At 32.2% G+C, this 26,112-nt stretch overlaps 1 protein-coding gene across 12 annotated transcripts in view; it reads right to left on the bottom strand.

The window, feature by feature from the left end:
- BIRC6 (baculoviral IAP repeat containing 6) overlaps nt 1-26,112 on the bottom strand; it is a 184,843-nt gene that overhangs the window by 51,127 nt on the left and 107,604 nt on the right. For all 12 annotated transcript variants that reach the window (XR_004952019.1, XM_036224567.1, XM_036224569.1 and 9 more), the window contains 17 exons: nt 22,567-23,129; nt 21,330-21,505; nt 20,136-20,232; nt 19,794-19,988; nt 18,837-19,037; nt 17,847-18,126; nt 16,800-17,056; nt 16,239-16,347; nt 13,831-14,052; nt 12,176-12,956; nt 10,696-10,839; nt 10,127-10,256; nt 6,281-6,412; nt 5,185-5,352; nt 3,966-4,139; nt 2,507-2,703; nt 819-1,119 (listed from right to left, as the gene is read on the bottom strand). Coding sequence is in view for 11 of the 12 variants with exons in the window: in XM_036224567.1 (XP_036080460.1) it covers nt 819-1,119; nt 2,507-2,703; nt 3,966-4,139; nt 5,185-5,352; nt 6,281-6,412; nt 10,127-10,256; nt 10,696-10,839; nt 12,176-12,956; nt 13,831-14,052; nt 16,239-16,347; nt 16,800-17,056; nt 17,847-18,126; nt 18,837-19,037; nt 19,794-19,988; nt 20,136-20,232; nt 21,330-21,505; nt 22,567-23,129 (4,127 nt within the window). In the remaining variant the exon portion in view is untranslated. The remainder of the gene's footprint in view (nt 1-818; nt 1,120-2,506; nt 2,704-3,965; nt 4,140-5,184; nt 5,353-6,280; nt 6,413-10,126; nt 10,257-10,695; nt 10,840-12,175; nt 12,957-13,830; nt 14,053-16,238; nt 16,348-16,799; nt 17,057-17,846; nt 18,127-18,836; nt 19,038-19,793; nt 19,989-20,135; nt 20,233-21,329; nt 21,506-22,566; nt 23,130-26,112) is intronic.

The following is a 26,112-nucleotide window of genomic DNA, read 5'->3' as shown; positions in this document are numbered from 1 at the left end:
TTGACATAATCGCCCTAGGTTTCTATTATTATTCTATATTATTGTATTATGGAACATATAATCATATGTTATTTTCCTCATTCTGTTCTCTTTAATCTAAATATTGCTACCAGATTCACTTTCCTAAAAAATACTCTCATCACATCACCACTTTGTTAATGTTTTAATAAATCTTACTATTCAGAATAAAATCTGAAGTTCTTAATAAACCTTTCTATGATCTGTTGCCAATATCAGTTTTTAAAATGAACTCTCAATGTTGCTTTTTAGGGAGATTTTCATCTGCTAACTTATTACTTCTCATATATCTAAGCATACGAATATCACTAAAATCATTCCTTCTTTCTGATATTACTCACCTCAACTACGATCCTTCGTGGCTTCATTAAAAACTGCTATGCCACTTCATTCACATCACTGGGCAGAAAGCAAATCACCTAACACCTGCAATACTCCATAATGCCATACCTCTCTCAAGGCTTTTATATCTTATGATGTCTATATGTTTATATACATTCCTCATTGCTATTAGTGGAGGACACTGGCTACTTGTGGCTAGGATCTAAATACCTGCCTCATCTTTCAATCCCTCCAACAATGTCCAGCAGTTTTGTGAGTACTCAAATACCTTTTGAATGGATAAAGAAATTAAAATGAAGATAATCTTTAGGATTTATTATGTCTACTATTGGAACTAAGTTGCCAATAACAAATCATCTCATCTGAAAGAGAGGAATGATGAATAAAAGGCAACAATCTAAATAACTTTTAACACAACCCACCTATGTTAAGTTTCATTAATAACACTAAATACTTACTTCCTTCTCCATCGTCTGTCACTCCCAATACCAATCGAAGAAGGCACTGGGCATGTTTTCTCTCTTTTAGTAGCACTTCAGCATAGCCCGGAAGACGAAGAAATAATCCAAAAGCAGCCAAAGAATGAGCAGGTATGGGAGACATGGTCTGTACTGCTGACTTGATAGGTGGAGGTTCAGCTGCAATGGTTTCTGGTGCTTCATAAACCAATTCCCCTGATTGTTCAATGGTCACCCATTCAAACTGATCACTATCCTTTGGCTTTTCTTGAGTGGTAGATGTTACAACTGGGGCACTCACCTAAAACAAACAAACAAACAAACAAACAACACTTTCATTTGGCTATATGCATGTTTCAATATCAAGTCCAAATTAATGACTTGACTTCAAACTATCTCTTTAAAATATAGAAATATATATGTCGAGAGACTTTTTTTTTCAAAGAGCTTCCAAACACAGGAGTTACATGATATCATGAGTATGATGGTGTCTGTCAAGTATCTCTACTTCGAATTTACTATATTCTTCTTTGTAATTAGTTAAGAATCTGTAGACGGATTCTTTGAAACTATGTAAATATCTTGTTTCTCACCAAACTTTGATCCATTAGAACTAGAGTTTTTATAATTCTTGCCTAAAACAATAATTACTACAGTGGTTGCCAAATGGTGACTTTCTAATTCTATCATCCCTTCTACATTAATTAGATGGCACTGAAATGTAACCAAAAATGTTTCCTTCTTCTTTGTCTATTTACTTATTCATTCATTTCTTAATTTACATCAACATGGATTCTAATTTTATTCTATAGGTTATTATCTGTTACTATACTATTATATTTGATGCCCCAATAAAATTGGACTTGGCTAGTACGACCCCCTTAAAGCAGGCTTCTGTATCTAGGCTGCAGGATACAGATACAAATTCCCTGCCCCAAACCTAGAATTTTTCCAAGGAACCCAGGACCTGAGAATATGATACTAATCGCAAACAGGGTCTATGCAGATGTAATTAACTTAAAATGAGGTCATAATAGATTAGGGTAGACCTTAAATCCAATAACTGGTGTCCTAATTCCCCTACCTTCTTCTTCAACAAACATAAAGAGTTTTGTATTTAAAACTCTCTATGCACCACAAGTCTCCCCACTAATAAAAGCAAACTGAATGCATGCACATCAATAACAGTAACATTAATGCACAGGTGAAGAAGGTAATGTTTTTTCAAACTAACTAAAAAAGAAATGGCATCTAAAAGTGGAATAAAAGCTATTTTAAAAAACATAACATATTTGGGTAGAAATATACACTATTTTACTCTCCCATTTGCAGTAACATCCATAATATCACACCTAAAGAAGCATAGAAACAAAAGTTACAGTGTGACAACCAGAAAAATCAAGGTAAAGTCTACAGTGTAATGAGTTTGGCAAATATGCTCAGTCTCTGACATTTCTTCAGTATCGACTAATTCACATAAAGCTCTGTATAAGGTGGAACTTTGAAATTATATATATACATAATACTCAAAGAATGTAAGTGAAAGATTATTTCCAAAAGCTTAATATAAGTTAAAAATAAACAAAATATTTCTCAATAAAACTGGAAGGGTTTATAAATGAAAGGAAAAAAAAGGAACAAAGAGCAGTAAATTGAATTGATATAGTTAATTAGAAACCTTATCTTACCTGTTGAATTACTTCCGGATAAAGCATGGGTAATCTTTCTGCAATAAGAGCCAGTCCACCCATCCCTGCAAAAACTTGCAATGGTGACTGAATGGGGCAGGTTTCAAGTAAAGATTCATCTAATAGTCCATCCATACATTCATCACTTGGAGTGAGGGCCTCATCTTCCGGACAGCTACCAAGTAAATCTCCATGATCTAAAACAATAAATTACAATAGGTAATAGTCTTCCATTTACAAAGCAGATACTGTTGTCATGTCTCAAATAAAAAAAGAAGAACATATAGTTCAGTTATCACGATATAGCTGTATTAAGGCTAGATGCTACAAAAATGTTTAAATGACTTTTGATGTTGCCTACTGTAATCTTGATACTCAACATGTGTTCATGGACCATTAGTGCTGATTCACCTAAGAGCTTTTGAAATGTAAAATCTCAGCTCCTATCCTAGGCCTACTGAATAAGAATATGCATTTAACCACATTCTGTGTGTAGGTAGTTTATAAGCATACTGAAGTTTGAGAAGCATTGTCCTTTAGGGCATAGCTGTACATTACATTCTATGTAAAATAAGTAAGTCCTCAGACTCACAGCAAACACTAATATATGCACATGTTATGCTCTAAAGCTCCAATTAGGAAAAAGTGAATAATAACAAAGACTTCTTACTGAAAACTAAAAATTATACCATATTGGTTTGGCTTTGAATCACTCATAAAGGAAAACCAAATGGTAAGTATATTCACACATAACCGGACCATGTAAACATTAAAAAAGACAAAAAAATCCTGCTGAAGCTTTGGGTAAGGGAAATGTGCTAAACTTTACTGAAGAATCAAAAGGCTAATAATAATTAAATATTGACCTTTAACCATAAAAAAAAAAGGAAAAATAAGATGATACCATAAGCACACTAAAAAAATCACTGCTTAAATAACATTCATAATAGTGAAAACTGGAAAGAATCAGACTGTTTCAACAATTGGGGAACAAATCGATTTTCTTATATCTACATGAAAAAAGCAGGCAATAAAGATTCATATTAGAATTATTGAATGGAAAACATAAGTAAAAATAAAAATATATGATCCACTTTTGTCTGAGGGGAAAAAATGTTTCTGAGCATAAATACCACTCTACATAAATGATCAGTAAATTGAAAACTGTAAATTTGGAATTTTACTTTAATTACAAAATGATACAGAATTCACATAACTCATGCAGAAATAACATTAGAAATTAAAAAACATGTGCTCATAAGTGATGCTATAAGAGGAATTAAGATTAATTCCCAATGGTAAGAATGGCAATTTTTTAATATTTACAAATTACTCGGCCATAAATAAAAATATCTTTATCATAATTTGATGTACCAAAAAAGAGGTAAGTCTTCAGCTATAGAAATTCCTGCCTCCTCAGAATACAGACTATAATTTTAAAGAAATATCATACACATACCTTTTTCAGGGTGTAGTCTTTTAAAAGAATCTGTTTTTGACAGACTTGGGTCTGTGATAATTCTTGATCCCAATTTAACAGTTAGATCTATTGAGCGGTAACCCTGAGGAAGTTTTCGGTCATAGAGGAGAGTTAAAAGCTGGGCAAGGGTCATTTCAGCTGGCAATGGCTGGCCTAAAAATGACAGAACCAAGTTAAATCTGGAATCCGAGAGGGAGACATTTACTTGATTCAATTTAATCAATTATTTAATGATTTTACTGATCTATAGGTGGGAGTTTGATTCTGATACCAAATTCAAAAGAATATGAAATCAGCCCAAGCAAAGTTTACAAAAATTAAATCTATTTCTGACACGTGTGAACAATAATGTCTGTAGAAAGTGTTAATTAATCGCTAACCAAACGGTGGGCCAAGATGTTCTGAACCACAGTAAACAGAAACAAAGAAATAGATATTCCTATAAATCTGGGGCTGATAAATCTTTCCTATAAAGAGCCAAATAATAAATATTTCAACTAACAGAGGCCAAGCAGTCTCTGTTGCAACTACTAACTCTACCACTGTAGCATAAATAGAGCTATGGTCAATACATAAATAAATGGACACAGCTGTATTTCGATAAAACTTTTTTTTAATAAGAAGAGGCATCCAATCCACAAGCCATAGTTTGCTGACCTCTCCTAGATTTAAATCAACAATGTAAAGCTAAAAAAGAAAACCCATTCAAAATTAGTTGAGAATTTGATTATGATACAGTACAAAAAGAGGTAAAATGGTTATCACCTTGACCAATACAAAGTATTACGGTCAAAGAATATGTTTTAGCTGGGGAGAAAATACTGTTTAACCATTAGTGACATATCTAAGAGTTCTTCTGCTAGAACTAGTTATTGAAAATTTGCCTCATAATGCTTCATATACAACTTGTCATGAACTCCCTAAAACATTAATTTTACTTATCATTTTATGGCACATTGAAAGCAAAATTCAGGAAGCTAGTAAAGCATAAATGTGCAACATGATGTTAAAAGGATATTTAATGGGCTAATCTCCTTTTTTGTTCTCACTTCTTTTGCAACTGTATGAACAAAGTAAGTAGCTCATTTATCTCATCAATAGCATCTGATTAAACATGATTCTGGAGATTACATTTCTGATTTATATAGTTGTAGAATTATTAAATTTCTTAAGGATATTTTATTAGTGTGAACGTTACCTGCCAAGAATTTGTGAAACAGGTGAAACACTGGGACAGTAATTATTTTGTTGGCAGTCTCTGCTCCTGAGGAAGCACTTCCTGTTTTATCAGGCATTGTCCTTCCTCTCCTGGATGGCGGGCGAGGTGGTGTAGCTGACACAGCACGTTTAGATTGGGATTTTAGCCCTAAAAGTAAAGAATCAGTAAAATTCTATATAGCCAACATACTAATGAAGTATGTTTCTATGATATTTTAATACAACACCACATTCCTAAGAACGAAAGATAAAAACAGTTATTCTAATATCTGATCTCCTGATTTCATTTGTCCTTCATAACACATGAAGTATTTTAGCTGGATTTGTAACTATTTGCCAAGAAAGTAAAAAATATGGCTACTATAGCGTATGAGATACAGATGGCCATCTATTTACTAGAAAGTGGTTCTGTGCAAATGTGTGTAGGAAATGTGTTCTTAATTTTTCTCTGAAATAGAACAAATTGAATGAAAACAGAAATCTACTATTTGAGAATTAAGGGAACCTACACTGAGCATTCTCTTTTGAACTAAAATCATCACACCGATGTGAAAGAACATATCCTCCAAAATTACCCGTTATCTTGGCCATTTTTATTTCTTCTTGTACCTAACAGTAAAAACTCATTTTTCAACCGATTATCTTTTAATTATTTTTATTTTCTAATTTTATGTAATGAACACATCAAAACATAAATGAAAACTAGTGACTATTTTTTCACTGAGCTTTTGCTTTTTAAAAAACAGGGAGGTTATACAAAACTTCATTAACATTTAATGGATTCTTAAGACTATAATTCTCTGTATGCTGTCAAGCTGAAATTCAATATCTAAACTATTCAAACGAGTTCATTATCTGGTGAAATACAGTCAGCTTTGGATATAAAATAAAGTTAATAATTCCACTGTCAAAGAGTCATGGATTTCTGGTATAATAGTTTTATATCTAATATGAAGACATCATTATGTCACTTTTTGTATCAATACTGTTTAATACATGTAGTTTCTATAAATCTAAACTGTTGTTTTTAATAGAAACCCAAACAAAATAACAATTATAAAAAACATAAAGCATACCTGAAGCAACAACGACACTATAATTGTCCTGAAATCCATTTTCTGCCTTAACTTTTTCTTTCTCTTCATGGTTTTTCTTTTCTTTGTCATCTTTTTGTTCACTAATTAGTTTAGCAGTGATGCTTGGTGTATCTGTAAGACAATATTATGTAAAAAAACATTGCTTTTCAAAATCATTAAGAAGGGAAACTATCATATCTGTGGAAGATTGTACGAGATTATGTTATTGCTAATATATAGGCATTGTAAATAGATTTAGAAGAAATATTGTGAGGCAAAATCTAATATTTAATCCTTGCAAATGATCCAATTATTTATTATGTTAAAAAGGTGCAATGATATGATAAAACAGCATCTTTTGTATTATCTATGTTACAGCTATCTTTGAGTATCTGAAAATATCCCAATGATCTCAATTTCTAGAGCGTCTTCCTAACTGCAGATTGCCTTTTTACAGTTTTTGTGAAATTAAAAAAATCTGTAAACACCATAAATAAATACATAATGCAACAATGTATTTCTTACAAAAACCACCAAGCAACCCAAAATGGCAAAAATAGTTACACAAGCCAGAGTAAAATATTTAAGTAATAATTAAAAAAACCCTCAAACAATTATTTCATAGCATAATCATGTAAAAAAACATAAAGATCATTAGGTGATAAGAATTTATAGAGTGTTATCTCAATAAATGCCATTCAAATAATAAAAGACATCACTCAGAAAAAGTTTTCTCAACTTTTTTTTTAAATTGTTCTGACTTAAAATCCATTCTGGCCAAGATAAAATAAGAAAGACCAGATTTACTCTCCTCACCTGAAATAACTAGAAATTAGGAAAATATATGAAATAGTTTTCAGACATTGGGCATCAGGAAGGCAGGGCAGTGATATTTGTAAGTAGGATCAGATGAGGTGAACCCTAGGATTGTTCTACTTTACTGCCTAGAGTTTCCTAGGCCACAGTTCAGCACAACCCAAGCGTCACCTTCGGTGAAGATACAGAGCTGAAAGGCAGCCAGCCAGCTGCAGTTCATAGGGTAAATTGCCAAGGAGAAAGACTGCACAGCAAGCAAGCTCCAGAGATCTACAGAGTGTCTCCTTTGAGTCTTTAGTGCATACTGATGAGCATTATATGTCAAGAAACAATCCAAGGTCAGGAAAAGTACTACCCAAAATTGGGAGGTGAACCAACTCAGGGTCTAAAATGAGAGTTGGAATACCTAGTACTCCCAATGCCTAATGAATTTCTAACAGAGTTCTCAGAAGGGCTGTGTCTCAGTAGTGAAGCCAAATTAGTCCTAGACTTCAATTTTCAAATATGGCAGCACCCTGTTTCTATTCCAATACAGTACCTAATTAAAATTCATTAAAATTTAAAATTTAGTTCCTTAGTCTCACCAGATAATATCATGTTCAATAGCTACTGTACCAGACAGAATAGGTTTATAAAAAATTTCCACCATTACAATACGTTCTGCCCTAGATTAAAAGCTGCTCTGTTCCTTCCTACCTAACGAAACGTAAAAGCTGGCTCTAGACGCAACAATCTGTTTTCAAGTAACAGAAATACATCTCAGGACAAAATATCCAGCACCAAAAAAGTAAAATTTCATATTGTCTGCATCCAATAAAATTTTCCAGGCAAATAAAGAAGCAATAATATACAACCCAAAATAGGAAGGGGAAAAAAAAAAAAAAAGACCAATATGTTCAAGATGATAGAGGAAAGTGGGATAAGGAGATATAAAAAAGAACCAAATAAAAAACCTAAAAGATTAGACACCCAGAATTTTAAAAAGAAGAAAAAAATACTGGGAAAAAGGAACAAAGGTTCAGTGAAAACAATTTCAAGAGGCCTAATAAATGTGGAATTGGCATCATCAAATGAGAGGAGATGGGAAGACAGAAGATATCTGAGAAAATAAATAATGGTCAAAAAATTTTCCAATTTCATGACATCTATAAATCCACAAATTCAAGTAAGTCAATGAAGCCAAATCATAAGAAACATGAGAAAAACTGCAAGGCACATAGTACTCAAACTGTGTAAAATTTATGACATAAATCTGTAAAAGCCAAAATACTGACACATAATATTGAAAACAATATTGTCCAAAGCTATAGGAAGTGGGTGAAATTACTGATTAATTTAGGATTACTTGTTTTTTATATATGCTAATAAAATATATACACACATGTAAACATCACAAGACATATTAGCTAAAGATTATAAACACACTTTTAAAAGACCAAAAACATTGATAATTAGAGGTTAAATTCAGCATTTTCTTTATGATGTTTGCTCAGGACAATTCTTTTTGGATTTTTTACTAGGATATAATATTTTTCCAAATCAATTAGTTTATTTTTTTTTAATTTTCAGAAAATGAAGGAAATTCATCTGTAAATTATCTTAAAAAATATAATATTACATTTTAAAACATTCTTTTATAGAAAGATAAACAAATGCTAAATTTACAGTTATTTTGTAATATGTCTATCTTTTTCCATTATCAAGTTAAACATATAAATCTCAATAACTAAATTTCAGTACTCTTACCCACTTCCTTACTATCCTCATTTAATTAATTAATTTCTCATTTTTGTCTTCATATAAAAGGATAATTTCTGGGCTATGTTAGAAAAAAGTTGTAAAACCAAATTTTCAGAAAAGTTAACTAACAATAAGGCAAACAATTTCATATAAGAAAAAAAGTTATTCATTTATTTAGTATTCTCCCATTTTATTGTGTAATTTTTTAAAAAGGTAAGAAAATATAATTTTATGTACACATTTGCGTTAGATGCAATGACTAAAACTGGAAAAGAATCTTTTCTACCTTATTTTCTCATAGTGATCATATCCATTCACGTGGTTTAACTTAACTCCAAAATCTCTTCAACCCAGGTTTTTATTCTAACCTTTAGGTTTGTATTATGTCTAAAACCAGACATCTCAGCTTTTTTCTGAGATACTCCTAACATCCTTCAATTATCGGTGTCACTTATAATTTAGGCACCCCCTCTAATGTATACCGGTAGAAACATACTCACATTAAAATGCAGTTAAATTTCCAGCTTGTTTTTTAATCTGTCAACATACATTAAGATCATAACTACTTTGAGGGGCAGAATATGTGCCTGGTTCACTTTTATATCCCTAGGACAAATTACTGTGCTTACAAATACTTAGCAGATACTCAATGAATTCATTCACTGATTAGGATTTCTAGATAACAAACTCAAACCATCCACAGTTGATCTGCATTCTGCCATCAAAAACTGTAAGTTTTTAATACGTTAATAACTTGTATGTTGTTTAAAGGCATCATCTGAGCACTTCTATAACAGGGGCAAGAAATCCAGCAAAAAGGTCTCTGTGCTTCCTTCACTGACACTCTAAACAAAAAGGTCACACCAATCAACTCTACCTACTTATTTTTATCTTTTGACCACTCATTTACCTCCCAGATTTAGTAACTGTTTATTACTTAGAATCCTGTCATTCAACCTAATACCCTGGAATTCATCTACTATAAAATAGCCAGATGGTAATTGTGAGAAAATTCCATTAATGGCTTCTAACAGCTTGTTGACATTTCCAACTATCCATTCTGTCATTAACACACATAAACAAATTATATCAAATAATTACAGGTGCTGGAATGTACATTTTTTCTGCTTCATCAGCTACTTACTCACGCTTCAAAATGTGAAGTTATCTTGACCTTTTCTAGTCATTACATTAGTGAATGAATGCAGTAAAATAAAGTTATAAAAGTAATAAAATTCCATATACATCTATATAAGATTAAAGAAAAATTAATACTTAAATCTAATTTACCTGACACTCTGTCAAGAACTTCCGATAATGTTGTTGAGACTGGCAGATGAAGAGTACGGAACTTGTGGCCTGCTCCATACATTGGATGCTGGATGACATGGCTAGTAGCATTAATTCTACCTTTGTAGAGCTGAAAATGAATTTTAAAAAAGCAAGATGTGATTTTTTTTGAAATACGTATCATTATGAAAAATTTCAAAGGCATAAAAAGATGAAAAATTTAACAGTGCATATAAAATATATAGCAAGCTCGTTTTAAAAGTGGTACATTATCATGTGATGTCTTGGTCAACTTTTACATTAGCACTATTATACCTAATACATGTCACTTTTCCCCATATCGCATTTTACTATTCAAGGTAAGGTACAATTAGGTTATTCTAGGCAGAGAGGGTTATCTGAAAGAGATTATAATGTACAAAAGAGATCATAATGTACAAAACTTGTTCTAGTTTTAGTTCGCTATATTCGAAATTAGAAAATGGAGATAACTGCAAGCTCTGATGTGAAATTATATCTTTACACAAACACAGATAACTATGAAAGATTAATTTAACTTGAAAACTCACTGGACAGGGAGACTGAAGAAACATTGTCACCTTCTCATCCTCTAGCATCAACTGCAAAAATAATCTACGTATAAACCCTGAAATGTTCCCGGACGTTGGAAGGTTCCCTCTCTGAGGAGACGTCTGAAATAGCTCACAGAGAACCTGGCAAGGCAAGAGATCTCAAAGTTAAATGCGGTATTTATTTGCAGCTTTGTACTTTAAAGAATAAAGAGGAAAATTAAGAATGTGAATTAACTATATCTGAATACATCAGATCAGCAATTAAAGAATACTTATTTCATCTTGAAATATATGAACACAGAAGTAGATAAAAAGTTAAAAGTACAACAAAAATGTCTGTGGATAAGAGAAATTACTACTACTGCAGGGTTTTTATGAATTCCCAGCATAACCAACTTACTTTTAACTTTAGTCGGTATCAATGTGGTTACAATACAATAAAAATTATGAAAGCAATGGAACACAAAGTATGATGCTACCTAAAACCACAAATTAAATTTTCAAATACCCGTTCATAGCCTTAGTTAATATTGGTAATTTAAGCATTTCTTTTTAACTAAGCACATTAAGCAGATTTAGTTTCCCAATAATTAATTAGTTTAGGCGGTAAAGTATCTGCTGTTCTTAAAAAGTTAACTCATTCAGTATTTTTTGAAAATTATGGTATCTATCCTTTCAATATTAATAAGTTTGACCTAAAATAGCACTATAAAGGAGGTAAAAATAAATTGATATTTATTGATGTCTACCAAGTCTCAGACTCTATGCTAAGTACTTTGCATACAATATAATATTTAATCCTCTTAAAAAAATGTTTGAAGCAGGTATTACTAACCCTATTTTGTATGTTAAACGACTTGCTAAAGCTACAAACAGCTAGAAAGAAGAATCTGGCAAAAAGCAGTTATTCTTGAAATAACTTCAACTTTCGTGATTTTTAACCCATAGACTTAATAGAATAAAATCTTCCTTCATATTTTTAATGTGATTTTTCAGGAGTCTCCTATCTAAAATCTACTCTAATGTCTTCTTCATTAGAATTAAACTAACACTTATAGCAATCCAGTTACCAAAAAATGCAATGCCTCAAAGTATATGTGGCACTACATGATCACCTTTGAGTGGTCAGTCCTGTTCCACCAGCTCGAGTGTTTGTTATCTGGGTCTGTTCTTATTATTTCGAAGAGTTTTTAAAAAGGAGAAGTATACGGTCTATACCTAAAATCTCGGTGAATTTACTCATTATTATAGCAAAAAAAATGCCTGATTTATATAATAACTGAGGGGAGGATGAAGGACATATAAGTACTATATTTTAATCACGGTTTAAATTCAGATCCTCAAATACAACCAACTCCAAACTTTACCATCACCTGGCCTTAATACATGACTTTCGTAACTAATTTCACTAGTGCTATCTGATAACGTAATAAAATAATGAGACACCTAAAACATAAGCCAGTTTTTCTACTTTTACCTGTGCCATCAGCTTTTGATTATTAGGGTGGCATGAAATGCACTGCAGAAAGAATGCAACAGTTGCATTCTCAATTGCTGTCCTCTGTTGAGTAGTCAATCCTGTTGTAGTAGCTGAAGAAAGAGAAGCTGCTCTTGCACTGGTCTGTTGTGCACCTAAGTTATGTCCTCCAGAAGTAGACCCAGAGTGACACAGTAAAAACAGAAGTGCTGTCCACAGTGGATTGACTTCAGACCCACCAAGCCAATCTTTCATAATATGGCTATTGCCAACTTCTGTCAAAAACCTAAGAACAGGCGCAACCAGGTCTGCTGTGATAGGCATCTTATTACATTGTTGTGGAACATGATGCCGCCTGAGTTTGTCCTGGGAAGCATCTATTGACTGAGCGATGCTTTCTGAGTAAGAAATGTGACTAAAGCAGAAATTAGCCAGACTCCTCACAAGAAGAGAAGGCAAACCTGAATCCAATAATTGTTTGATAGCTTCTGGAGATTGAGAAGAAGAAGCAAGGGTTGCCAGATGTGATTCAGTTAGTGCAAGAGGCGCTTGTGCATTTTTAGAATCATCTGTTAAAGATGAACTAAGGTCTTGCTTTTTGCTATCATCTGTCATGGATAGTCTGTGGTGACACTGCACTGGAGGAGGGGTAATTCCCATCCAGCCCATGAGCAAAGAAAAATAACTTGGGTGTATGTGACACATTGAGCAAAGTAGACTGTCAACAGCTTTCTTCAAAACCATGTTGCAAGGAAGAGACATGGACCAATTAAAAAGTAACCTAGGGGAATAAAAAATATCATGTTAACAAGCATATATATTTTTTTAGAAAGATCTCACTGTTCCAAATATTTCTATTAGAGATCTATACTCTGATGAAAATTATAGTTTATTTGAAATAAATATCATTACATTATAACATGATTTCAAGAAGACTGCTTGTGACATACATTATTTAAGTAGTTACATAAACTGGAAGTTAGACTTTTAAAATAAGTACAGAAAACCAAGTGATCTATATTACAGTGCTTCTACTATTCTCTGTGTGACCTCAAAAAAGTCACATAAAGAAACAATGAAAAATTATACCAAGGAAATGTTTAGATCAAATCTGATATGACTGATGGCTTAAATTATCTTTGCAAATCAAAAACTATCAGTGAGTTTCACTAATTAGTGATGTGTTATGCCAACTTGTAGAGCCATATATGAAAATAACAGAGTGGAGGGCAAAATGCCAAAGCTTATGTGTTGTGGAAATCTCCAGAAATAAATATAATGTTCTGCTACAAACTTCACAATTATCAGGAAGCAAGTTCAGCAAAGCCTTAGCTGAGTATGGTGAAGAAATATTGGTAGTGGAAACTACTTATCAGAACAATCATAACAGGTTTCTAAAAAGTAATGAACGAATTATAAAAACTGTCTGATATAGTCTTTCAAAATTTCTGTCTCTACTTTTCCTCCACACTTGCATATTGGACAAAGAATCTGATGGATAAATTTCCAAACAGGATAAACACTAAGAACTGCAGAACATACAAATTAAACAATTACATTTAACCCGAAAACCATATAAAATAATTTCATCCAGTGAAAACCTAAGTAATCTATTATGGGGGGTAAGGGGGAAGGATGTCACAAATCATACTTACTCAAAAAGGTCTCGATCTAGTAGTGCTGGTAAATCGTACTCTACAAGCAGTTCATAACTATGCCACAGAATTGCTGCTACACAGTGCAAATGAGAAGGAGATGGCATTAGAAGACCATACTCTATTGCTGAAGAGTTAGGGCACATGTAGCTCATCCTGCCACTTCTCTTCATTGCAGCCACTCTTGCAGAATCACTGACCCATTTTAACAAGGCCTGAATTCTTAAAAGAAGAAAAGGAATTCAAATAACCAATTATACTGCAACTGACATTTAATATAGATAAACATCACACTGCATGCAAGTAATGTGTTTACTGAGAATAATATACTAATTGCTCTTGATAATTTTAATCTAAAATAGGAGGGGAAAAAACATATGAGCAAAAAGGATACAGTAGTTCTAGTTTTCCAATAGCCTTACCAATCTTAACCCATGAAAATGTTTGAGATAGCACAAGTATAATTCAACAAATAAACACTGATGAATTCTTACCTAATTTTAACAAAATACGTAAATAGCTAGAATTATGGGATATACAGCTTAACCAACCCTTGTTCTAAATTTTCTCTCACAACAAATCCACACAATCCACACAATTTTCATTGTCCAAAATCTCATGCAATACAGTATGTTTCACACCTTTGGCCTCCATCCATTAAATACTAGTAGCAGCCACCCACCTTCGTGCACTCTGACAACAGAGTGTACAACATATGTATTTTCACAAGTGCCACCCGACCCTCAATCCCCTGGAGCTGGGAATCACGGAGAGCAAAAGAATCTTTAAAGCAACAACGCTTTGGAGTTTGAATTAAAACAAAAACAAAAACAAAAAACAAAACAAAACAAAAAAAAAACAGTATAAGAGTCATTGTCAAGTTCTTAAAACACTATATTTGTTTCTGTTTACTTTCAAATTTCTATTTCAAATCTCCAGATTCTCTGCTTCCAGGTAAGAGAATTGGGAATAGGAAAATATATACTACTACTTAATCCTCTCTCTACCACAAAGGACAGAAGGATAAAAATAATACACTTTAAATTTCATGTAATAGGAAATACAGACAAGTCAGAGAAAAAGAAGGTAGATGAAGCAATTAAGGAAAAGTAACATTTTCTCAGTCCACAGAAGCTAACAGTCTTGTCATTAACTCCAATTCTGAAACACTCTGAATCATTTAAATTTTATTAAATCTAATTTTCTTCTTATGATAAAAACTATTAAAACTTGAATAATCATAAGAGATTTCAAGAAACCTGTTCTAGAAAAATAATTAACACTAATTTAAAAATGTTTTTTAACCTATTATCCATTATGATTCAACTCTGGCACAAATTCCTATTTACTCTGTCAAAAAATATTCCAATCTATTTTTAAGTAAAATACAATCATAGTTCATAAAAAGCAAAAAGCTTAATGAAAAAGAAGTCAGCCTATTTCATAGTTTGAAACTATCACACTGAAACTAAATTTCTTAGTTAAACATCATTTAAACACTTTTAATCAATTAAGAGAATATAAAAGCAACTAGCCTAAAATAAGTGAAAGCTATTACATTATCAGTGATTAAATAATTTTTCCCAGGTGCCTTTACTGCCTGGTGCTCTGTCCCATACCCCTAAGAGTGACCTATGTAAATCTTCCCTGTGAGTAGCACTGTTCTGTCTCCCCAACCCTGAGGGCAAAAAGCCAAACTTAATTAATTTTGTCCCTCTAGGATCTAGCACAGTGCCATGCATATAGCAGCCACTTAGTAAATACCTACAAAATGAATAAGTGACTGCCAAAAATTAATCATTTGTTAATTAATGAAGAAATAAAATATTAAATGATTAAATTTAAATATAAATTAACCAAAATATTAAAAGGTAACATAAGTCAGGAAACGATCTCTAGCGCAAGGATTATTTATATTCATTCTATAAGTATGGTCTTCTGATACAGATGACATACATAAAACTAGAGAATGCCAAAGCATCACTCAAATATTTATCATCAATAACATGTTTCAAAAATACTTGGAACTCTTATCAGTTTGAAGGCAGAAGACATTAAGAAAGAACTACATTAAACAAAAGAAAAAAAGAAATGAGACTACATCAAACTAAAATGTTTCCATCACATATAAAGATTTCGTCACAACATGGTTCGCATAAAAATATATTTAATGTTTTACTCTAGTCCATTCCATTCCTCAGAAGCAATAATGATTAAGAATTCTATTTAAGTTAAAATTTGCTTAAAACATGTCCAAATATATGGAAAGCATACAGGTAAATATGCAATCTAATAAACAGTCTTAACTTTTATAAAAACGATCTAAGGAGAAAGTATTACAAGTGATATTCTCTACATGTTATTATGTATATATGTGACCTTATTTTTAAAATGAGATTATTATATACCTGTCTTTTGTTCCAGGATCCTGAGTTGTTCCAAGCTGGTAAAGAATATCTATCGTAGAGTCAGAAGAGAGTCCATTCAGTCTTCCAAAAAGTAAAGGGCTATTCAAATCTTGCACAAAGAATCAAAAGAAAAGGTTTGCTAAATAAGCAAATGGGATGGGAATATTTGCTCAATATAATTTTAAATTATTCATTAAAAGTAATTCTTCTGTACAAATTGGTTGTTACAAAATGGTCATGGGGATATAAAGTACCACATAGGGAACATTGTCTATAATTTTGTTATAGCTAGGTGGGTACTAGACTAAACATGGGGATCACTTTGTAAATTATATAAATGTCTAACCACTATGTTGCACACCTGAAACTATATAAAATAATACTGAAGATAAACTATAATTTAAAAATTTTCTTAAATAAAAATGGAAAATACTTTTGTAAATTTCAACAAAAAACAAATTCCAAAAATAAGGAAGCTGTATAGAAGTTAATTTCAGAAATAATTAATCACAAATATCACATTGTTCAACTATAAAAATTAAAATTAAAGTTAACTGTCACCTGTAGGATCACTGCCTGATGCTGCACAATTTCTCAGTAGAATGTCTATAAGCTTCAGGCCAATTCTAGTGGACTGCAGTCCTATCTTTACAAGCACGACCTCAATGTTGGGTGAATGCATTCCACAGTATGGGGACATCAATAAGGCAGCACAAGTCTGTAGCAGATTAGCAGTGGGTGCAGCTGCACTTGCCATCATTCCTTCCAGATCACTTATGTGAGTAAGGCAATGATGTAATAACCGTAACCATCCAATACTGAAATACACAACACAAAGTAGCTTATATGGTAAGTTTAAGTAGCTCGAATTATTTCAGGAATAAAACAAAACTTCTTAAAGATCAGCGTGCTGTTTCATAAAGAGCATCAATCTATGTAAAAAATTGAAAGTTTCAGAATACCATTATTGTCAGTAAAAATTTAAAACAGCAAGTTTCCTCTCTGACATAACAAATAAAAGTACTTAAGCGTTAACAACATGCTTTTTTGAAAAATTAGTCAGGAAATGATTTTATATATATACACATATTTATATTTCTAAATACTAACCACATAAGATTACAGACTTGCAAAAATGCAAAGTCTTAGCAGCTTAAGAATAAAAAAACCAATATCCTAAACTTTTTTATCAGGTAAAACTTTTAATAAATTTCAGCCACCAAAATCTACAAGAATGCAAATTTAAGAATATATTCAGGTCCATATTTGTTTGGTTTATAAGGTTTGACTCTAACTCTTCTGCTGACTGGCACTTAAGAGCTGCCATATAAGTCTAGCTGCCTGGTTTATATGGTCAGCTCATATGGTTCAGATGTATTCTTATATTAGACTCCAATCCAAATAACTGAAACCCATATTTACTTATACCACATTGTAGATCGTTTCAAGGATTAAACACTCATAAATCTCAAATTTAACTAGCCTCAGGTTCTGTTTCTATAGAATTGTCTTTAATATACTTAAATTATGATACTTACGGAATAAAAAACAACTTAAACCGTAAAAAAGAAACCACGAAATAATTTTATGAATGAGAAATAAACATACCTTGTTTTAGATACCTGATCTTCAGATGGAAGAAAGGGATTATTAACTGTTGCTGAAGACGTGGTACCAAAAGCAGTGAGGCCCAGTAACTTAATTTGTGAAAGGCCTAATGTGCTGGCATCTCGTGGACGATGGAGTCTAAGGCAGACAGCAGAGGCCACTTCAGCTTTTACGAGCTGAATTTTTATGTAGGTGAGACCACTTGTGACAACGGGAGTGGACAAAGGCAGCATATTTACCCCATCTGCACTTACTTCAACAGACACTGAGGATGGGCAGGCTGTAAGAAGAGAAAATCAAACCATTACTAAAGAAAAAGTAAACTAGACTTCATAAGTTAGTAGAAATCCCAGTAAAGTGGACATTCCAGAGGAGTACCTGCTCCTCTTATAACCTTTCTAAAAATTCTTTTGAATTCTTAACCTTGAAAAGCTATAATAATACTCAGTGAAAAGGCATCAAATAAATGATACTCAAAACATTAGAAATAAAAAGTCATACTCAAATACTTAAAATATTACACAAAAAGTATTTTAATTTAAAAAAAAAAATTCTTTACTGATGTAATTATCTTACATTGGGGGTGGCTGGCACACACAAATAAATCTATGCTAACTTCACATTACAGGGCTAGTACAGAGGATCAGGCTGGAAAAACTAAGATTTCTATTCACAGGTGTATAACTTAACTCATTTCGACTTAATGCAAAAGTTTAATAAATTTGGAGAAAGAAAAAAGGCAAAATAGTATTAACTGGAATATATCTGTTTGGATTTCATCAAACATCCTATTTATTTGAGGGGAACAGCCATGACCTTTCATTTCATGGGAAATGATTTGGCGGTAATAGTGAATACTATGCTAAAATCATCAAAATTAAGCAATCTGGAAATCATGTCTAAGCTGTCTGCTATACATTTTTTCACTTTTAAATGTTCCTACATTATAGTTTATTATTATGATATGTCTTTACAAAAAATATTACTCACTTGCAAGAGACGCAAGGTGAGGTTGGATATGTATCTCTTTAAGAAGTACTGCTGCAGGAAGGTGAATGGTAAGGTCACACCAAGCCTCCTCTGGCAGGAAGATGTAGGACCAAGCGGCAGAGCGAGCTCTTCTATGGGGTGGTGTGGCTTGCAAAAGCACCTCAGCTGGTTGGGCAGTAGGACTGCTAGATGTAATTGTACCTACGGAAGATATTTTGAATAAAATAAAACCAAAGAATCCCAATAAAGAATCAAGAACTATTCAAATCATAATTACACTAGAAATATCCATTAAAAAAATCAAGATTTGATACTATGAATGTACTTGGTACATTTAGCATGATTTGTCACAATATTCACAACACATCAGTTCATCCAGTAAACTGGCAAAGTGACAAGTTCATTTTTAACTGCTGCCTACTTTATTTATATTCGCATGTCAAATGAAAATAGCATAAAAAATATAGCATAATAATTCCCAAATGACTTAAGTAAAAAGCGATGTCCAATACAGTCTACACTCTGAAAGTGATCACTTTTATTCTCAGTTGTCAATGCTCATGAGTTAGAAATATGAAAAAAAAAAGTAAAATAAAAAGAAACTATGTAAACTGGAAAAAGGAGTAACTATCTAATTTTGAAGCTTCTTAAAGAGAAAACGCCCCTCAAAATAAGGAACAAGTTCTCTAAAACCAAATAACATTTACAGTGAAAAATGACTTAATTTGCTAGTTTCTTAAACTGTGCTTTAAATTCAAAAAGAAATTTTACTGCTAAAGAACTATTAATCAGCATGTTTCAAAAAACACTACTTTTAAATCAACTGTTTTTAATTAAAATGGTAATATTATAACATGATCAACTTACTTCGACAACTATTTTTGCTTCATTACAACATAAATTACATAAATAATAAACTACATAAATTTATAACAGGTTTAAAATCTCTCTTCTTACCCAGGGGTGCGAAGTTATGGATCCCTTCTGCATTGTCAGGCTCAGAAGCTAGTATTCTTGTTTTCAAAGTGCTGTCAACAGCTTTATTTGGACCACAGTCAAGAAATTTCATGATAGTTGATACCATACTTCTTGCAGTGTTTACAATAGCCCTTGTACTAGTAACCATATTGTTACAAATGAGCTGAACACCACCTAAATTTACAAAGAATAGCAAATGAAAATTATCTTAAAACAGATGGCTTGACATCAAATCAACTTTCATAGAAGACTACAAAAATAAGAACATTAAGTATATCAAGTGATTATACTTAAATGATAATTTTTGGTTTTTTATCTTACCCATATCATGGAATGCTTTCAAGGCATCACTAGTATCCAAAACTCTCAAAATAAACCACAATAATGGTTCAGATAACTGGCAAGTAGCAAGAGAGCCCTAAAAACAATACATGTAGAATATTAAAATAGCGATTATTACTTTCCTATGAATTAGGACAACTAAACTTCATATAGAAATTCTTTTATAATTATAAAATGTCAGCCTTAATCTAAGTCATTAAACCCCAAAAATCTGCCAAAATGTCTTACCTGAATCAAAGAGGAAGTAAACAGTCGTCTCCTGAATTCTGAGCAAATTTTTACGCAACTGTTTTTACCTATTATCATTTCTACCTTAAATTAATGTGCATTGATTTTGTTTCCCACTAAACACTAATTTCATTTAAAAATTAATCTTCCTCAAATATCTTTGTATCTTCCAGTGGAGAAATATATAAACGTGTAATAAATATTTAAAAAAATGATAACTACATTCATATATAAAACATTTCTTAAAAATTTATGTTTCAAATCTGCATTTGAAAAAAATGATAAATGAACTAGAAGTTAAAATAAGCATACTGAGCCTACGGCCATGCCACAATGAACGTGCCCAACCTTGGAAGCTAAGCAGGGTGGGGTCTAGTTAGTACTTAGATGGAAGACCACCTTGGAATACCAGATGCTGTAGGAGGTTTTTTTGTTTTTGTTTTTGTTTTAAATAAATAAATAAGTACACTCGTTTCTAAAATTTCATTTCTTAAAAGGGAAATATAAAAAGCAGAAATATTCTAAACATTTTTTTCTTTTAAAATTACCCTAATCCCTTTTAATTGAAAGGAAACTAAATAGACAACATAAGCTTGAAGAAAATATTCATTAAATTTTCCTGTATAACATCTATAGACAACATTTTGGTATTCAGTTATGCTATTTTGGGGGAAAAGGAAAGAACTAAGCAGGACAATGGAAAAAAATCTAAAATTTAAGAATATGTTAAATGTTTTATTCTTATACAACTGTGGTCCTCTTTGACAATAGCACTTAAAAGAAACTTTACCCTCCATCTTCTATTAATAATCAATAATCCTAATCTGATGTTGTCCATTTTCTAGTATATAACATAAAAACTCTGTCTCTGTCCTATAAATAATTTTCTACTCTCATTACTAAAAACTACTTAAATAACTGCAACTATTGTTAGAATGAACTTACTTGTCTGCCCATGTATCCACAGGCCATGTAGGTTAAAATTGGCTGCAGCATCATGTGGACAGTAGAAGCTTTTTTACTAAGGGTTGTCAGTATGGTAAATAATCCATCCCCAACTGATATGGCATCTAACCCACCATGAAAGTTTTCATGTTTGGTGAGATGTAATCCACTTGCCCCTAGTTTAAATAAAAAGATTACACATTTTTTTTTTACAAAAGTATATTTTTACTAGCCAATAATAATTAAAACAGGCTTATAAAGGCCATTTTTTTTCCAAAACCACTGAAGGACAGGTAAATTAATAGCTATCTGTGTGTGTATGTGTGTGTATACAAACATATGTATATACCTAGAAATCAAAATATCTACCATAACATTCAAAAGAGCATGTTCTTTGGGTTATCTGATTTATATATAAGATATCTCTAGTGTTAGTAACAATAAAAAGTTGTTTTGTTATATGACTAAGGAACATAATCCTAAATATTAGCCAAATGTCAAGAAGGAAACAAAAATATCTGATATTGTTATATAACTATACTTATAAACATGTAATAAAAAATATGACTATTTCCCTTACACAAAGAAATACTAACAAACAAAAATACATCAAGAATAGATTTTGTCACAATTTACAATAGTTCAATTATTTAAAAAAATTAACACTATATATTAGCTTTTAAATAGAAAAGTTAATTAACGATATATAAATTTTACATTGATATATGTCATAGAAACTGCCACGTCTTAAATAAAATTTCATATTTTACTTTTTAAGAAAATGTGAATAAATTTGGTTCCCTAAAACAAAATTTGATATGAAATTCTTCATTTTTAAAACATTAGAGGGGAAATGGGGAGGAGGGAGACAGATGGGGCAGAAAGGGTTAATATGTGGTGACGTTAAAGAATTAAAAAAAAAAAAGAAATGTTAGAGATATGTGGCTATAAAATATAGTACCTGTTTTATGGTACTGATATTTTTTCTTAATTTAATTGACATTATTTTGTTAGTATTTTCCAATTTTAAAAAAAATTTAAATTTTTCAATATTTTAATTTCATTTATTGAGTGAAGCCACTCTATAATTTTTCACTAGTAAAAAATCGTGCATGCTAAGTTTATAATAAAGTACCTCTACTCTATAAAGTCAAAAGAAAATGAATTCATATACTGCAAAAGAAAAGAGATATAGTACCAGAAAAAAAGTTATAAAATTAATATTCTCAATACGTACCAATTATCATCGCCATGGCACTACTATTACAGAGGCCCAGAGCAGACAAAATCTGGCTCATAATCTGTTGGTTGGCTAACACTAAATCAGCGACATATGCAGGTGATCCTTGAATACTACTACTGCTTCCATTACCATCTTTGCTTCCTGAGACTTTTTCTTCATCTGAAACACTGTCTGTCGTATTGGTGGTCACAGACACTCTTGCACTGTATTCCCTATTGCCCGAAAGAGGCAGCTGTACTAAAATGTTAACCAGTTTTAACAAATCAAACATAAGTTGATCTCTTGTCATTTCTCCACAAACTGCTTTTGCATCACCTGGACGAATAAGGTTGGCAAAGAGTCCCCCAAAGCATGCTCGAGCACCCACTGAGCTATCTGATCCACTTCGAGACATCACTTTGTCAGAGCAAGTGATATAGTGGTGCACTAAAAAGGTGACAGACTCTATCACAGCAGAAATAGTACTAACTGAAACGACTTCAAAGTTCTGCTCCAGAGTAAATTCTAAGAGCTTTACTTGGGCATCAAGAGGTCCTTGGCCTGTCTGGAAGGCACCCCTGCAGAAAAAGAAAAAGAATTAAAAATTAGCCCATTTAAAAATCTTCTGAAAGAAGTTAATTACAAATTACAATACAAAAAAGCCAAACAATAAATGTTTGGTATTCAATATTTCATTTGTAGCAAATGGGTTCCATCTCTTCCTAAGCCCTTCTTGTTCCTGCCTACTTTACACAAAATCAAAAATGATCCTTCAAATAGAAAACTAAATGACAAGTAAATCAAAGGAGTGATTCTGAAGCTACAGACAAAAATATTTAAATATCACAAGGCATTCCTCATAATGAAATGAGCTCTGTAATATCCTCAAACATTGCTATTTTTAACATTCCCTACTGATTTTGGTTTTTGAAAATTAAATCAATCTTATGACTCTTATGCATCAAATTTAAATGGCCTCAACTTCTGCTTATGCCTAAGATACAGAAAGCTAGGAAGATCACCACCTCCAATCTAACAAAAATAAAAAGCCAAATTAACTACAAAGTCATACTTCTCTTGAACCCATCAGACTGCTGAGGTCAAAGCGTACCAAAAAGCCTGAAATACATTAAAACACAGGCACCTCCATGGACCTAGAATATAAACATTGGCTTTCCTATGGCAGAATTTAGTAAAAAGAGATGCTAGCAATATACAAATGGGTAAGAAGAATTCCGCTAAAATATTTAACAAACTGCTAAACACAGGAAAACACAAGGTATACAAGGGTGAAAACACAGAACTCTTAAAGTTCACACCTATTTACAGGCACCCTCCCTCACCCCTAACACTTTGCCCTGTGCAACACTATGCATCAATTCTATGTGACTGTTTCTGAGTCATATACTTTATAATAAACCAGTAATCACAAGTAAAGTGTTTTTCCTGAGTTCTGTGAGTCATTCCAATGGATTATCAAATATGAGGAGGGGCTTGTGAGAACCCTTTAATTTGTAGCCAAATCAGATGTAAGTGTGAGGAACCTGGGGACCTGGGCCTTTACAAATGGCCCTAAAGTGAGAACAGTCTTGTGGGACTGAGCAATTAAATCTGTGAATCTGATGCTAACTTTGGGTAGTATCAGAATAGGACTGAATTGTAGGACACCAACTGATGTCAGATAAGAGAAAGGGTACTGAAGAGATACCATGGATTTGGTGTCCGAGAAAAAAAAACCCTCAAATACCATGAGCTGTTTCCTGCCACTGCAGAGAAAGAAATGCTCTCCTGCTCAGACCAAAAGCTGAGGACTGAGGAAGAACATTAGAAACAAGTCTCATGTACCTAACCTAACTGCTATTGAAGCAGAGGTAACTAGATCAATTTGAAGCTGATCTAACACTAAAAATAACCATAGCAACAACAAAACCCAAACTCAGCTCAACTCCCAAAAAGAGTAACTCAAAACCTCAAACTAACAACCCTAGAAGAGGCTTGTCCCTTTCCAGGCAAAAATATTTACTTCAGTGTCTCAAAGATATGTGTTTATCTAAAGCGAAAAATTGTAGGAATGTATTATGTGTTTACAGCAGATGTAAAAGTAAACATGACAACTATGTCACAAAATGGAATTGGAAATATACTTTTGTACAATTCTGACATATATTAAAAATATTGGAAATACACTGTAAAGTTCTGACATATGTGAGTTAAAGTGTAATAATATTTGAAGGTAGACTGTGATGAAATATAGATGTATATTGCAAAGCTAGGGCAAACACTATAGTCAAAATTTTTTAGTTGTAAATAATAAGCCAATATTGGAAACAAAGAGACATTCCTCAAATAAACTATGTAATCCAAAAGTAGTCCGAAAAATATGCTTTAAAAGGGAACAAAGAATAGATTAAACAAACAGAAAACTGGCAAAGTAATTGATTTCTGTGCACTATATTAACATTACATTCAATGTAAAGTGGTCTAAACAGATCAATTAAGAGACAGATACTATCAAATACTTATATGAGAAAAGATGACTGAAACTACGGCTAATAACATTTCTACTTGTGAAAAACTGAATGTTTTCCCAGTGAGAGTGAGACAATACAAGAACAAATTTTACCATTTTGGCTGAACATCACATTGGCGGTACTAACCAGGACGACTGGGGTAAAGGGAGACATACACAGTGGAAAGGAAGAAATAAGACTATTTTCACTGATCACATAACTATATAAAAAGAAAAATCTCAAAGAGGCTACAAATCTTCACAAAGTGATGCTCAGACTGACAATCAAAATCCAACAGGTTGTTTGCAGGGATAAGGGGAATCAATAAGCTGATTTTAAAATTTATATGGAAAAGCAAAGGAGCTAGGATAGCCAAAACAACTCTGAAAAAAAGAACAAAGTTGGAAAAGCCACAATACCAGATGTTAAGAAAAATATAAAAGTACTAAAGCAATTCGGTATTGTAAAATGGACACAAACATCAATTGTAAAGAAGAGAGTCTGAAAATAAAGCAGAACAAATATGGTCGACTGATTTTTGAAAAGGGTTCAAAGAGAATACAATTTAAAAGAAGTCATTTTCGCAAACGGTATAGGAACAACTGGCTACCTACAGGGAAAAAAAAACAAACACACACAAACTTTGACCCAAATGCAAAATTTAACTCCACATAAACCTAGATATAAAACCTAAAACCATAATATTTCTAGAAGAAAACATAGGGGACCATCTGTATTACACTGCATTAGGCAAGCATTGTTTATGACACAAAAATAATAATAAAGAAAAAGTTGACAAGACAATCTAAATTAAAAACTGCTTTATGATACTGTTAAGAAAAAAAAATAGTAAATATCTGCAAAGGTCTGAGATAGACTTTTTTAAAGACTCTAGTAGACGTAAAAATAAAAGAAATAGTGATTGATTTTTGCTTGTCAGCTAATTTTAAGTATATATCATCCAAAATCTCACAAAATCCTCACGTTAGTTTTCCAAATACATGAATGCAAATCGTAATGCACACCCTTGGTTTTGTGAATCCGCACCTTC

The sequence above is a fragment of the Rousettus aegyptiacus genome, unplaced genomic scaffold (genome assembly GCF_014176215.1).
Source record: "Rousettus aegyptiacus isolate mRouAeg1 unplaced genomic scaffold, mRouAeg1.p scaffold_m13_p_7, whole genome shotgun sequence".
NCBI classification, from domain to species: domain Eukaryota; kingdom Metazoa; phylum Chordata; class Mammalia; order Chiroptera; family Pteropodidae; genus Rousettus; species Rousettus aegyptiacus.
The sequence above is the reverse complement of the archived record's forward strand: the minus strand, read 5'-3'. Positions and strand labels throughout refer to the sequence as shown.